Raw genomic sequence first — 13,834 nt, forward strand, 5'->3', positions numbered from 1 at the left:
GTCAAACAGTATAGAAAAACACAAATCATCCCAAATTCCACCATATAAATGTGACCTTTATTATTTACATCTCTATGCATTAAGATAGTATGTTGCCATGTCAGTCAAAGAAGGAAGAGATTTCGGATGGACAGTCGCTGCAGGAAAGGTAGGAAGAATGCAAACTAAAAGAGGCTCTAGTTTTGTTAACTGGGACATCATCAGTGATTTCTATAATTGAAGTTTCTGAGGAGTTCTGGGAAGAGAAGGTCAGGTTACAAGGGGTCAGGTTGGAACAGAGCCATGAATAGGTAAAGTCAGCAAGGTCACACTCTTAATTTTGCTATGGTTTTAATTTTTTTTAAGATAGTTTGATGGTATAAGAATGGGGACAGAGGACATGAAGAAAGGATTCCAACTAAAGGACATACAGTACAATGTTGATACAGTTGAGCCCTTGTAGGCACATGCCTGGGAAGCCAACTATCTATAAGATACTGTTTATGTGGAAAACACCTAAATAACTCTAGTTTCCAAACAACTGGTCTAGATGTGAACTTTTAGAAAATGAAATCTGCTCGTATGTTTGGAGGTTGTCTATATTGAAAAAACTTGGCCGCAATATTTAATTTACTTTACTGAGTCTTCAGAAGTTTATATTGTATTAAAAATTCTTACAGGTTTTAATGCTGACACTGCAGAATGATCCTCCTTCTTTGGAAACTGGTGTTCAAGATAAAGAAATGCTGAAAAAGTATGGAAAATCATTTAGAAAAATGATTTCATTGTGCCTTCAAAAGGATCCAGAAAAAAGGTAAAATATGAGATAAAGCTTACTTTTGTCTTCGTCTAATATATAAACCATTGGGGAAGCCTAAGAATCACATACATACATGCCATACATACATACATGCACAGCGAATTCAAAGGAACTAAATACAAACATTAGGAAAAAAATGCACAGACCATTATACTAGATTGGAATGAGTGAATTACTTTCTCCCTTCTTTTTAGTATACAGTGTACCCTAAATAGTTAAGCTATTTCCTGGTTAATTTCTTATAATTATAAATTTCTGTGTTACTGAAATGCCAAGTTAGCGGGAGGGCTTATTTTCAATTTGCATTTAAGAGTTGTAAGTAAAGCAGTATCTTAATGCTCTTTACAATTTTAATAACAAGAGCAATATACATAGCAAATATTATATTTAATGTCGAATAGTCATACTTATTTCCTTACTAGAAAGATATTTTAGTTAAGTGGACCAAAAAGTCAAAGAGCTTATTGTTAACATTAGAAAAATTGGGTGGCATGTAAGTAAGAGAAACATGATCATCTAATGTGTGTATCTTTATGAATTAAACAGAAGCATAGAATGTTGAAGATCATTGAATACAATCTTTTATCTTTGAGGTCAACCAAAACTCCTGATTTCTAACCTTGGGCCCTGTTCCCACTCTGTCTTATTTTTCTGTTTCACATAGTATATACATAGTCCACTCAGTTTCTTAGGACTAAGAGGTCTTTAATTTTGATTTTTCTAAAGCTCAACAAAAGTAAAAGATTTGAACTGACATCCTTGATCGTGTCTTTAGTATATTTAATGGGCTTCAAAATTTACTGTTGGAAATATTGGAAAGGGTAAGAAAACAGGCAGTAAAATTCAAACCTTTGTTTTTAGAACTTTTTTTCTCTTTCTGAATAAATTGGTATAAAATATAGGTAACGCTTTTGCTTCTGCCAAGTTAGTTGACTAAAATAACAGAATTCTCTTGTTACAAACACCCAGAAATGCTGGCTAAATCTATCAAACTTAAAAAACCAAATACAGAGATGAACTTGCAATAAAGGGATGTCTTCAGATGCCAGAATTAATAAGGAAGCCATAAATCCAAGAACTATCATAAACTAATTCTGTGGCTCCCCTCAGTAGGACACTATTCATTCCAATAACCTACTGGTTTGGATTTTTAACTTCCAAGTGGGGACTGGAAATGAGATATTGGGCCTACCCAATGGGGATTTTGAACTGAGATCTCTGCTTAAAGTTAGGACCTTCAGAAGTCTGCATCCTGAGTAAAAGGAGAGACCAAAAAACAAAAAAAAAATCTGTCCATCATCACAGAGACACAACAGAAATCTTTCCTGAATAATCCAGCCCTCTGACCTGGACATCCTGCAGGTTTACAGTCTGAATTTATACCCATATTATCCAGGAATCCACAGGATTAGAAAGTAAAACAGTTATTACTAAGCCAGTTTTATTTCTGGCAGAAGCAATTGGAAACTGCACTGTTAGAATACTTCCAAAACTCAGGTCCATGGGATTCTTTTTTTTTTTTTTCTTTTTTTAAATTTTATTTATTTTTGGCTGTGTTGGGTCTTTGTTGCTGCGTGCAGGCTTTCTCTAGTTGCGGCGAGCGGGGGCTACTCTTTGTTGCGATACATGGGCTTCTCATTGTGGTGGCTTCTCTTGTTGCGGAGCACAGGCTCTAGACGCACAGGCTTCAGTAGTTGCAGCACGCGGGCTTTGTAGTTGTGGTGTGCGGGCTCAGTAGTTTTGTCACACGGGCTTAGTTGCTGCGTGGCATGTGGGATCTTCCCGTACCAGGGACTGAACCTGTGTCCCCTGCGTTGGCAGGCAGATTCTGAACCACTGCACTGCCAGGGAAGTCCCCCATGAAATTCTTGCCCTGAAGAGATCACAATCCAAAATTACAAAACTCACAGTGTAACACTACCGCTGTGAACTAGAAGCAACATTCGAAGAAGTAACAGCTGAGAATTTTCTGAATTGATGAAATACCTTTATTTTCAGGCTAAGGAAATATCACCCCAGATTCCAAGTGGTATCCCTCTTTTCCCACTTGTACACATTGTCGTGAAACTACTGGACACAAAGGCAAAGAGAAGCTCTTAAATGTGACCTGAGAGAACAGATTACGTACTGAGGAATAGCAGGCAGATTGACAGCCACTTCCCCAAAAACAACAGTCAAGGCCAGAATATACTGGAACAGTGCTGAGAAAAAAAAACTGTTAACCCAGAATTCTCCATCTAGTCAAACTATCATTCAACAGTAAGCATGAAATTAAGTTATTTTTCAGACAAAATTTGAGTTTTCCAGTCATGTTTTAATCACTTAAAGAACTCCTCTAAAGTGTACTTTAGAAAGAAGGAAGTGAACCTAGAAGAAAGGAACGAATCATAAAAAACAGTGTTGTGCAAACTGTTGAACATATTGAAATTGTGACTGAATGAAAAAAATAGGAATGGTAATGTCTACTTTCAGTTTGCATAGCACTTCCACACTGACGCTCTCTTTTAATCTTTATAAGAATCCTCTGAGGCCCTGGTTCTCAAGCTTGAGTACATATTGGTATCACCTGGGGAGTTCTAAAAACTGCTGATACCCAGGTTTGCCCCCACAGATTCTGCTTTAAGTGTTAAGGGGAACAGCCTGGGCATCAGGATTTTTTTTTTTAAATAAGATAAGACTTTATTTCTCTCTTGTGTAGCAGTTCACATGTGGTATGACAACTCTATTTCAGGAGGGCAATCCAAAACGTAGGCTGCTTCTACCTTGTTGCTCTGACATAGCTAGAATATGACCCTCATGTCTTTAGTCCCAAGGATTTTTTTTTTAACTCCCAGATATTGTAATGCACAGCAGTGTTTAAGAACCACTGCTTTTAAGGACTTGGCCAGGTAATACTGAACCTTAGAGAAGTGATTTGCTCAAGATTACATGGTAGGTATGTGGTGTTAATCAGGTCCAGTTTCTTAAGTGTAGTATTTATTATTTATTCGCAGTCATACTAGTTTGTGAAATGGACAACAGTGCCTTTATGCCAATGAAGTAAGACTGTACACAGTTGAGTTAAAAACTGAGTTTAGGGCTTCCCTGGTGGCTCAGTGGTTAAGAATCCGCCTGCCAATGCAGGGGACACAGATTCGAGCCCTGGTCCAGGAAGATCCCACATGCCACGGAGCAACTGAGCCCGTGCGCCACAACTACTGAGCCTGCGCTCTAGAGCCCACAAGCCACAACTACTGAGCCCATGCGCCACATTTACTGAAGCCCACGCGCTCTAGAGCCCATGCTCCGCAACAAGAGAAGCCACCACAGTGAAAAGCCCACGCACAGCAACGAGGAGTAGCCCCTGCTCGCCACAACTAGAGAAAGCCTGCACACAGCTACGAAGACCCAACACAGCCAAAAATAAGAAAAAAATAAATTAAAATAAATTAATTTTTAAAAACCTGAGTTTAGATTAAATTGGGGGACTATATGTTACTCTTAGAATCTTCAGTTTTTTTAAAGGAAATTGTGAAATTATTTTTAAAAAATATGTAGTTACCTAAGTTGAAGGCTTGCAGGCAACCATGTGGCAAGAAGCACAGGGCTTGATTTGTGAGTTTAAATATATTTTTTTGCCTCGTTAAAGCAGATAAAGCCAACTTCTTGGGAAATAATATTAAATAGCAAATATATTGAAAGCCACTAAGAAATCATGCTTTTAAAAGAAACATTTCACTAATGAATTTTTGAAAGAGCCTACAATAATTATTATCAGAACATTTCTATTTGAGTTTTTTAATTTTGTTCAATGTCTTGTACTGAGTTTATCCTTTTTGGTTTTTAGTAGGTTGAGGACAGTGGAGTACACTGAGTTTTTATCTTGATGCTCAAGAAATCATTTTTGAAAATGAAAACCCACATTCCACTTGAATTTATAAAAACTTTCTTTTCTGGTTTTAGACCAACAGCAGCAGAACTGTTAAGGCACAAATTTTTCCAAAAAGCAAAGGTAGGACATTCTAACTTGATTTCATGTGTTCATATGATCCTCCTCAATTACCTAAATTAGGTTCACTGTTCAGATGTTGCATTAAGATGATTATTTTTGGAAGAATGATGGTAGATCAAATAATTGCTGAGGGCACTATTTATGTAATCTTTGGTATATAAGATAAATGTATTTTTCATATAAATTAAGTGTCAGGTAAAACTTAAAACAGGAAAAAATGAATATTAAACTTCAGCATTATAAATAAAATCTGTGGAAAATTCTGTGAAATATACTGAACTCTCATTTCAGGGTTTACTACTGAATTAGTAAACATCTCATTTCCCAAAGATGTGGGTTAAGTAGGATGTTACTGTAGTTGGGAAATGTGGGACCATGATCCCAAAGGACATATGTTAAAGCAAACTTTTCATAGATAATGGTTTTTACAGTACACTAAAGATTTTTCTCAATTTATAAAGTCATGGTAGTAATATACTAAGGAGCTTCAGAAGCTTTTTTCAAACTTCTTTATAAAACAGTTACTATATCACATTTTAATTGTGAATATTTCTGTGTCAGTTATTTTGTTCAATAAAAACTTCTTATGAGAAGAAAACACTTATTTTTCCTCTCCAGAATAAAGAATTTCTTCAAGAAAAAATATTGCAGAGAGCACCAACCATTTCTGAAAGAGCTAGAAAGGTAAATGGGGATTTTACTCAGTTTTTCTGGGAAATTACTTAGAATAGATTTACTTTTGCATTTTGAAAGTATATTTAACTAATACTGTGTTAACAGTATGAATATTACTCATTTTCTTTCAGTCTTATCTTTAGCATTCTTTGATATATTCTTTTAGCAATAGTCTACTGTATGCCTTGGTATTACTCCACTATCAACTAGAATGAAAAGGTATGTTATGTAATTAATGAATTAATTCTAAATTCTGTTAAATCACTGTTTGCAACTACCAGAGTAAGTTGTAAAGTTGTGAAGTTTCTTCACACCATACAAAAACAATGAAGACACCACTTCACACCCACTAGGATAACTATATCAAAAAAGACAAACGATAACAAGTGTTGCTAAAGATGTAGAGAAATTGGAGCCCTTACACATTACTGACGGGAATGGAAAATGGTGTGGCCACTTTTAAAAAGCAGTCGGGCAGTTTCACAAAAGGCTAAACAGAGTTGCCATATGACCCAGCAATTCCACTCCTAGTCATACCCAAGAGCATTGAAAACATGTACACATAAAAATATGTACGTGGGTCCAATCGCCGTCAGCCGAGGGCTGGCGGAGAGACACGCCCATGGCTGGGAAGTTGGCTGAGAAGAAAAATCCACCATGCGTACTTCCGGGGATTCTCCATATTGATGGAAGAAAGTGTTCAGAGTACCAGGTGAATCCCATTGAAGCCACGTGAGGGAGATAGGAGAGGCTAAATATGGCCACATTAAAACCCATCAGCAATGTTGGAAACAGCTTCAAGCTTAACATCCACATCTATATCCTAAGCTGCTTCAGCTGAGTGAATTTCTGTTAAATAACAGTATCCTTTCTCTTGGCTGACTGGAAGAACTACATGTTTTAAGAAGAAAAGAGTTTAAAAAATTAAATAATTCAGTCTTATGTCCTTCCCCCTCACTAAAGTAGAAGCCACTTCCCCATTATTTCATGATTAATGTGAAAAAGTACAGGAACAATGAGAGGAAGTTCATCTGTTTCCAGTAGTAACATTCTGGTTTCTGTTGGAATTCCATTGGCAACAGAAGGAAGCAGCATATACCACATGCCTGCCCTATTACAATACAAAAAGCTGTCAACTTTGAAGTCTTTTGAAATGTTAGTAAAGTAGAAAAGATGATTGTGGCTTTCCTTCAATATTATTTGGGTAACCTAGCCTTAAAATAGTGAACAAACATAAGTCCTTTATCCTTAAGGCAGGACCAAACCAAGATATTAGTGGCCTAGGTAAGCTAATTATTTGGCATACCTTCAAATGGATACTTTTAAGATATTCACTCAACAGGTGTCTGGGTGAGGAGTTGGGCATGGCAGGCCTTGAGAGCGAGTGGAAAGGGGGCTGGTGGGGCCTTTCAGTTTGCATACTCTATTCAGTATAACAAAGACCATGCAACTGATCTGGCTAGATCTCCTTGGAAGGCAGTTTGGTGACCATCTGTAGATTTTCTAATATGCCCTTCCCTATTCCAAGCTGTTTATCGAGGCATTAGTAACTGCAGCATTTATAACTGCACTGGTAGCTCCTTGAAAGGTTACTGCTTTATATTCTTTTCTCTACGTTGTTGCATTCCCAATGATGCTTTCACACTCCTTATAGATCCAGCCTCCCTTCTATACCATGTACTGAGTGTCTGTTATGTGCCAGGCACTGTGCCAGATACTAGAAATATAAAAGTGATTAAGATACTTTCCCTGCCCTTAAGGACACACCTTGGGTAGGGGAAAGATTTACAAACAAATAATACAATACCACAGTGATGAAGCCTATAGCAGTAAAATGGTTATTACTAGATATTACTGATAAAATGCTCTGAAATCCTTTCTTAAAATAGAAGGTATTTTGAATTTGCCTTTATCTCTGGAAATCTTATCTTGGGTAAGGACTGGAATAAAAAGAGTAATGTTAAAAAAAATATGTACATGAATGATCATAGAAGTATTCTTCATAACTAAAGAGTGGAAACAACCGGAATGTCCATCTATTATAAATGGATATATAAAATGTCATGTACCTATACAATGGAATATTATTCCGCAATAATAAGGAATGAAGTACTGATACATGGCATAACATGGGTGTACCTTTAAAACATTATGCTAATTGAAAGACATATTCTATGATTCCATTTATGTGAAATATCCAGAATAGGCAAATGTATAGAGACAGAAAGTAGATTATTGGTTGCCTAGGACTTGAGCAGATTGTAGGGAAATGGGCAGTGACTGCTAATGGGTATGGGATGTTTTTTGGGGGATGGAGGGAATGATCAAAATTTGATTGTGGAGATGGTTTCACAACTCTGAATATACTAAAAATCATTGGATTATAATACCTTAAATGGGTCAATTTTATGGTATATGAATTATATCTCTGTAAAGCTGTTACTTTTAAAAAAGAAACATTTAGAAAATGGCACTACCAGCAATGGCTCTTGGAAATTGAAAACATTATAGAAGAAATGAAAAAAATTCTTTACAAAGATTTTAGAGTAAAGTTGAGGAATTTCCCAGAAAACAGAGCCAGAAGGCCAAGAGATAGATAACAGAAAAGATGAGAACATTAGAAGATTATTTGAGAAGGCTCAATATTTGAGTTAAAAGAGTTCCAGAAAAGGAGAACTGAGAAAAACAGAAGAAAAGAAATTATTGAAAAAATAATTCAAGAAAAATTTTGTGAATTTCCAGATTGAAATAGCCCAAGTACCCGGTACAGTGAATGAAAATAGACCAACAGTAAGGCACATTTACCATGGTAGCTCATAAAACTGGAGATGAAAAGAAGATGTGTAGCTTTCCAGAGAAGGGGGACAGGGCACGGACAGGATCAGGGATCATAATGACCTCAGCAGCATCTCTGGAAGCCACATCACAATGCAGCACTATTTCAACATTATGAAAAAAAATGTTTTCTAACCCAGATTTTTTTTAACCAGGCAGACTGTAAGTAAAGTGTGGGAACAGAATCAAGTTATGTTCAGAAATGCTTGGCTTTAATAAATGTGCCATGTTGATAGTAGAGGAAGTGCTTAAAGTAAGAACAGGGAAGTCATGTGATCTAGGAAGCATGGTCCTCTGGATGACGGTAGAGTGAGATCTAAAGTACCAGACCTGGTGTCAGTCTGGTGGAACAGATCAGGAGGCTCTGGTGAGAGGCTTTCTCAAGAAGATAATACTGATGAATACCTAATATATGTGAATATGGTGAGAGGAGATTTACACAGCAGGGAGAGAATTGAGGGATGAATATGACAAGTAAGAAATAAGCAAATATTAACTCCAGGGGAAATTAAAAAGTTATGCAGAAAAGAAAAGTAATTGTAATGTATAATAAGGTTCAACTGTATAGTTTATATAATCATGTTATATAAACACTGAATATTGATTTAAGCAAAATTACAATGTATCTTGAAAAAAGAGTAGGGGATTGATAATAGGGTTTAATTCTCATTTGTATAGCAGGAAGTTCAATAGATAATTCCTAAAACTAGAAAATCAATAATAAGAACAGGTTACTCAGAGAGATAAATATAAATTCCAAAAGAATAAGCTAACATGAATTGAAAGTGGTTGCCTGTGAGGAAGAATATGAAAGTTAGGGGACTGCTCTTTTTCTTAACAACACTTGCATAGCTGTAGTACTTTTGAAACTATGGAGGTATAATTGGGATTTTAAACATTAAAATTGAAAAAAAAAGAGCAGCATCTTCTTTATCTTGGGTTTATTTATTTGAGGGCTTAAACTGCCCCCCCTCCCCGTCTTTTTTCAGTGTCTCAAGATACGAAACCATTAATCAGATTTGACCTGTGACTTCACATAAGAAGGATTTGGATGATGTGCAGGCTCAGAGTACGGGAGTACAGGGAGAGTCAGTGGTTGTGAGTAAAGACAAATAGTGGAGATTATGAACAGAAAGCAAGTGAAGGATGGAGGATGTGAGTTTATATAGGAAAACTTCTCTATTGGGAAAATTATTATCTGCTTACAGCATTGAAGTAATAGAAGGAGAGAGAATATGGCTGACTTTTCTATATAGGAAGTGTCAAACACTACCATAGTCCACGTCTCTCTTCCTAATGAGCAGGTTCGGAGAGTACCAGGTTCCAGTGGCCGTCTTCATAAGACAGAAGATGGTGGCTGGGAGTGGAGTGATGATGAATTTGATGAAGAAAGTGAGGAAGGGAAAGCAGCAATTTCACAACTCAGGGTAAGTTTTGTTAAACTATATGCTTTAGCTAGAGTTCTTTTTGTCTGAAGCCTCTGAGATAATACTATATTCTGTGGTTCTGTTCAGTTTAACCAGCTAAAATATAAAAAATACAGACAGAATTTTCTTGAACAACTTATTAACAACAGGAGCCCAAGTAATTCTACATGGAAAAGGGGACTGGCATATCTGTTTTACTATGATAATATTTAGGGTATATAAAAATGACCTAAATCGAGAAATGAAAACTATAGTGTCTGAGATGAAAACACACTGGATTAGATGAATGGCTGATTAAACACTGCAGAAGAAAAGATTAGAGAATTTGAAAGCCTAACAATTGAAACTTTGTCCCTAAAGTCTGTTAACTTTCTACCTGAAGAGGAACAGTGCACCTCTTCTTCAATTGGTATATCCTGGATCGTGTGTGCGAGTGTGTTAGTTTTTGCTAGAAGTGGACACCAAGACATGAAGTGAGCAAATACTATTTGAAAAATGGCGCTGATAGACTTGCTCAGTGCAGGGTTGCCACAAACCTTCAATTTGTAAAAAATGCAATATCTGCAGAGCATAATAAAGCCTAGTGCAATAAAATGAGGTGGGCTGTATCTTAAAGAATTTGTGCCAACATTTTCTTGTTTGTATTGTTTCCAGTATTAAATCTGCTTGTATACTTAGCTTTTCACTTATAAGTCACATTTCTTTTTACTCTGGCTGCTTTTAAGATTTTTTTTCTTTATGAATGGTTTTGAGCAATTTGATATGGTATGCCTAGGTGTATCTTTTTTTTTTTTTTTTTTCATGTTTCATGTTTAGGGTTTATTGAGCTTCTTGGATCTTTGGGTTTACAGTTTTTTAATCAAGTTTGGAAAGTTACCAGCCATTACATTTTCTTTTTTTTTAATATTTATTTATTTGTTTATTTATTTATTTGGCTGCACTGGGTCTTAGTTGTGGCACGTGGGATCTTCATTGCCACATGTGGGATCTAGTTCCCTGACCAGGGATTGAACCTGGGCCCCCTGCATTGGGAGTGTGGAGTCTTAACCACTAGACCACCAGGGAAGTCCCTCAGCTATTACATTTTCAAAGGCTTTTTCTGTCCTTCCACCTTGGAGAGTCCAATAGCATGTATATTAGGCTGCTTAAAGTCATCTGACTGCTCGTCTTTTCATGTTTTAAAAATTCTTTTTCCCTCAGTTTCATTTTGCATAGTTTCTAGTGCTGGCCTGTTCATTAGTCTTTCTTCTGCAGTGTTAATCTGCTGCTAATCTCCCATCCAGTCTCCTTTCCATCTCAGGCGTAATATGAGAATTTTGATTTGGTGTTTGATTTGGTTGTTAGGTTCTAGAAGTTTGATTTGGTGTTTGTTTTGGCATCTTCAGTGTCTCTACTTAACTTTTTGAAGATATGAATATATAATAATTATTTTAATGTCCTTCTCTGCTAATCCTAACATCCAAGTCAGTTTTGGGGCAGTTTTCTTTTCACTGTGGCTTGAAAAGTGTTTTTGAGGGTTGAGTAAATAGAGGTAAGAGATCAAGGCAGATAAAATTTGATAAGGTAGAGTACCAAGGAGGAGAGAGCTACCCAGAGAAAGAAGCTTAGAGCTTCCCTTTTGAGTATTCAGCAGCATACTTACCAATGACTATATGTGAGAAAACTACCCATGTGGAGAAAGTGCCCAGCACTCACACAACCAGGAACAGCAGTTAGATTGGAGAAACTTATAATTCACAGGGCATTTGGTAGAGTGCTTAGTAATGGGGTATAATATATTGCCCTAGACCGAACACTGCTCCAGACCCAACTAACAACTCATCAAAGCAGGATCCAAAAAGATTAAACTATTTCCAAGTAACTTTACTGTATTCCAAAACAAAGCTCAAGAAGATTTATAGAAATTATCAGCATGCAACAAGGTAAAATTCACAGTTTCTGTCATCTAATCGAAGATTACAAGAGTAAGCATACCTTATGCCCAGATCGTGGTTTCTAATGTCATTCCCTACTAAAGAACAAAGGCTCACTGGAGAAATGGCTGATTCCAGGGCTTACACAGGGAAAATGCAAGATGAATCTGGAATATCTTCTTTTGACAGAAAGAAAAGATCTTTTATTTTTAAAAGAGTCATAATAATATGAGCTAGGTTGAAGGAGCTCCCACTGGCCAAATTAGGGAGAATTTAACCATCAAAATCATTAAGTGTAGTAATAAATTAGAAATCATTTAAAAAATAGGAATCTATAGGCCCATACTAATAATAAACAGATATATAAATACATGGGGGGGGGATGGGTTTTCATTACGGTAACTGCCAGTGCTGACTGGTAAATGTAGGAGTGGATGGGGAAGTTCACCATTTTACAGCCATCATAAAACAATCGTAAATGTTAGATCAGACAAGGATCATCAATAGGTGCTAAATATATGGGAACATTTTGATGAACAGGATATTTACATGGTCTTAAAGTTTCTCTCCATAGATGGCCTATTAGTTGCAAGAAAAAAATACTGCGTACCTGAGAAATTAGAAAATGCCTTGACTCGATGATTAAAATTAACACCACTAATGAGGGGTAGAGGAACATGTGATTCCCTAAGATATGATACTGTAGGAAGGATACGTCACTCTGTAGAATTCATTTAAGTCTGAATCATGAGGAAACATCAGACAAACCACAAATTAGGAGCATTCTATTCAAATAGACTGTGTAGTAGGCAGGGGGGAATGATTATGTATAGGAGGTCATTGGAAAAGTTGGATTATAGAGAGTAAATTAAAGTATTATTTTTAAATTTACTGAAGTTGATTGCTTTAGTAGTGTGAAGTTGTGTAAGAGAATATCCCTATTCTTAAGTACACAGTGGGGACTTTCCTGGTGGTCCAGTGGTTAAGACTCTGCCCTCCCAATGCAGGGGGCCTGGGTTCAATCCCGGTCAGGGAACTAGATCCCTCATGCCACAACTAAAGATCCCGCACACTGCAACAAAGATCCCGCACGCAGCAACGAAGATGCCGAGTGCCACAACTAAGACCCGGCGTAGCCAAATAAATAAATATTTAAGAAAAGAAGAAGAAGAAGAAGAAATACACAGTGACTATTCAGTTGTAAAGAGCTATGATTATATGCAACTTATTCTCAAATGGTACAGGATTGATTAAATATATATATTTAAAAAGAGAGAAAGTGAACACTAAATAATAAAGCACACGAGGAAAAAGGTTAGTAATGGACGAATCTGGGTAAAGGGTATAGCAGTGTTCTTTGTATTATTCTTATTCTAACAACTTTCTGTAAGTTTGAAATTATTTCCAAACAAAGTTTTTTTTAAGGTTTTGTGTTGGCTGTATACTTGCTGTAACCCATTAGCTGTTGCCTGTACCTTGATTCTCCTTAATAAAATGGTAATGAAAATTTTAAAAACCTAAACTGACCTTATAAGAAGTCTAAATTCACACTTGGTAGAATTTACCATAAATTGACGCTTGTTTAGAGATATGTTGTTGTTTTATGTATTCTCCAGTGCCTGTATCCAGAATTACTACTAACTTATGATTTACTGAATCAATTTAGCTTTAGATTTTCATATGGCATATTGTAATTAGTATTTCAATTTTGGCTCAAGAGTTTTCTTCATTAAAGCCTATAATCAGAATTACTCTGCTTTAAGAATGTGTTGGATAATTAGCTTGAATGTTTACATTTGGTTTGAGATATTATGCACATAATATGTTCATGATTAGTAGAAAGAATTGAACTTTGAAGAATGTGACCTCCCTACTAACTGATAGCTCAGTCCCATTATGTTTGCTTATAAACCTCAAGTTTTAGACTTAAAATACCGTAGGTATATTGATGCATTACAGGCTACCTGGACAAAGAATACAGTAGTATCATGACAGTTTTCTTTTTCCAGAAAACTCTCACTAGAGTTACCGATGAGTTAATTATGGATCAGAGTGAAATGGAGTTGACTTGCATTTCAACATTCCGTGCAGTTTGGAACTGACTACAAGTAACCTGAGTTTTCAGTTAACAAGCCTCCTTTTTTTGTATTTCTTTTAGTCTCCCAGAGTGAAAGACTCATTAACAAATTCTGAG

The 13,834-nt window shown here is 36.3% G+C and overlaps 1 protein-coding gene across 8 annotated transcripts in view; it reads left to right on the forward strand.

Annotated features, from left to right (window-relative positions):
* The window catches only part of OXSR1 (oxidative stress responsive kinase 1), a 101,524-nt gene that overhangs the window by 73,291 nt on the left and 14,399 nt on the right, over positions 1–13,834 (forward strand). For 7 of the 8 annotated variants that reach the window (XM_089919066.1, XM_089919065.1, XM_089919064.1 and 4 more), the window contains 5 exons: positions 660–793; positions 4,742–4,790; positions 5,409–5,474; positions 9,605–9,727; positions 13,799–13,834. In XM_089919066.1, the coding sequence (XP_089775192.1) occupies positions 660–793; positions 4,742–4,790; positions 5,409–5,474; positions 9,605–9,727; positions 13,799–13,834 (408 nt within the window). The remainder of the gene's footprint in view (positions 1–659; positions 794–4,741; positions 4,791–5,408; positions 5,475–9,604; positions 9,728–13,798) is intronic. The other variant, XM_089919063.1, reaches the window with a different exon arrangement.

Source organism: Delphinapterus leucas, chromosome 10, assembly GCF_059928025.1.
Source record: "Delphinapterus leucas isolate spDelLeu-1000000601 "Yukka" chromosome 10, BTC_Dleu_Yukka2, whole genome shotgun sequence".
Lineage (NCBI taxonomy): Eukaryota > Metazoa > Chordata > Mammalia > Artiodactyla > Monodontidae > Delphinapterus > Delphinapterus leucas.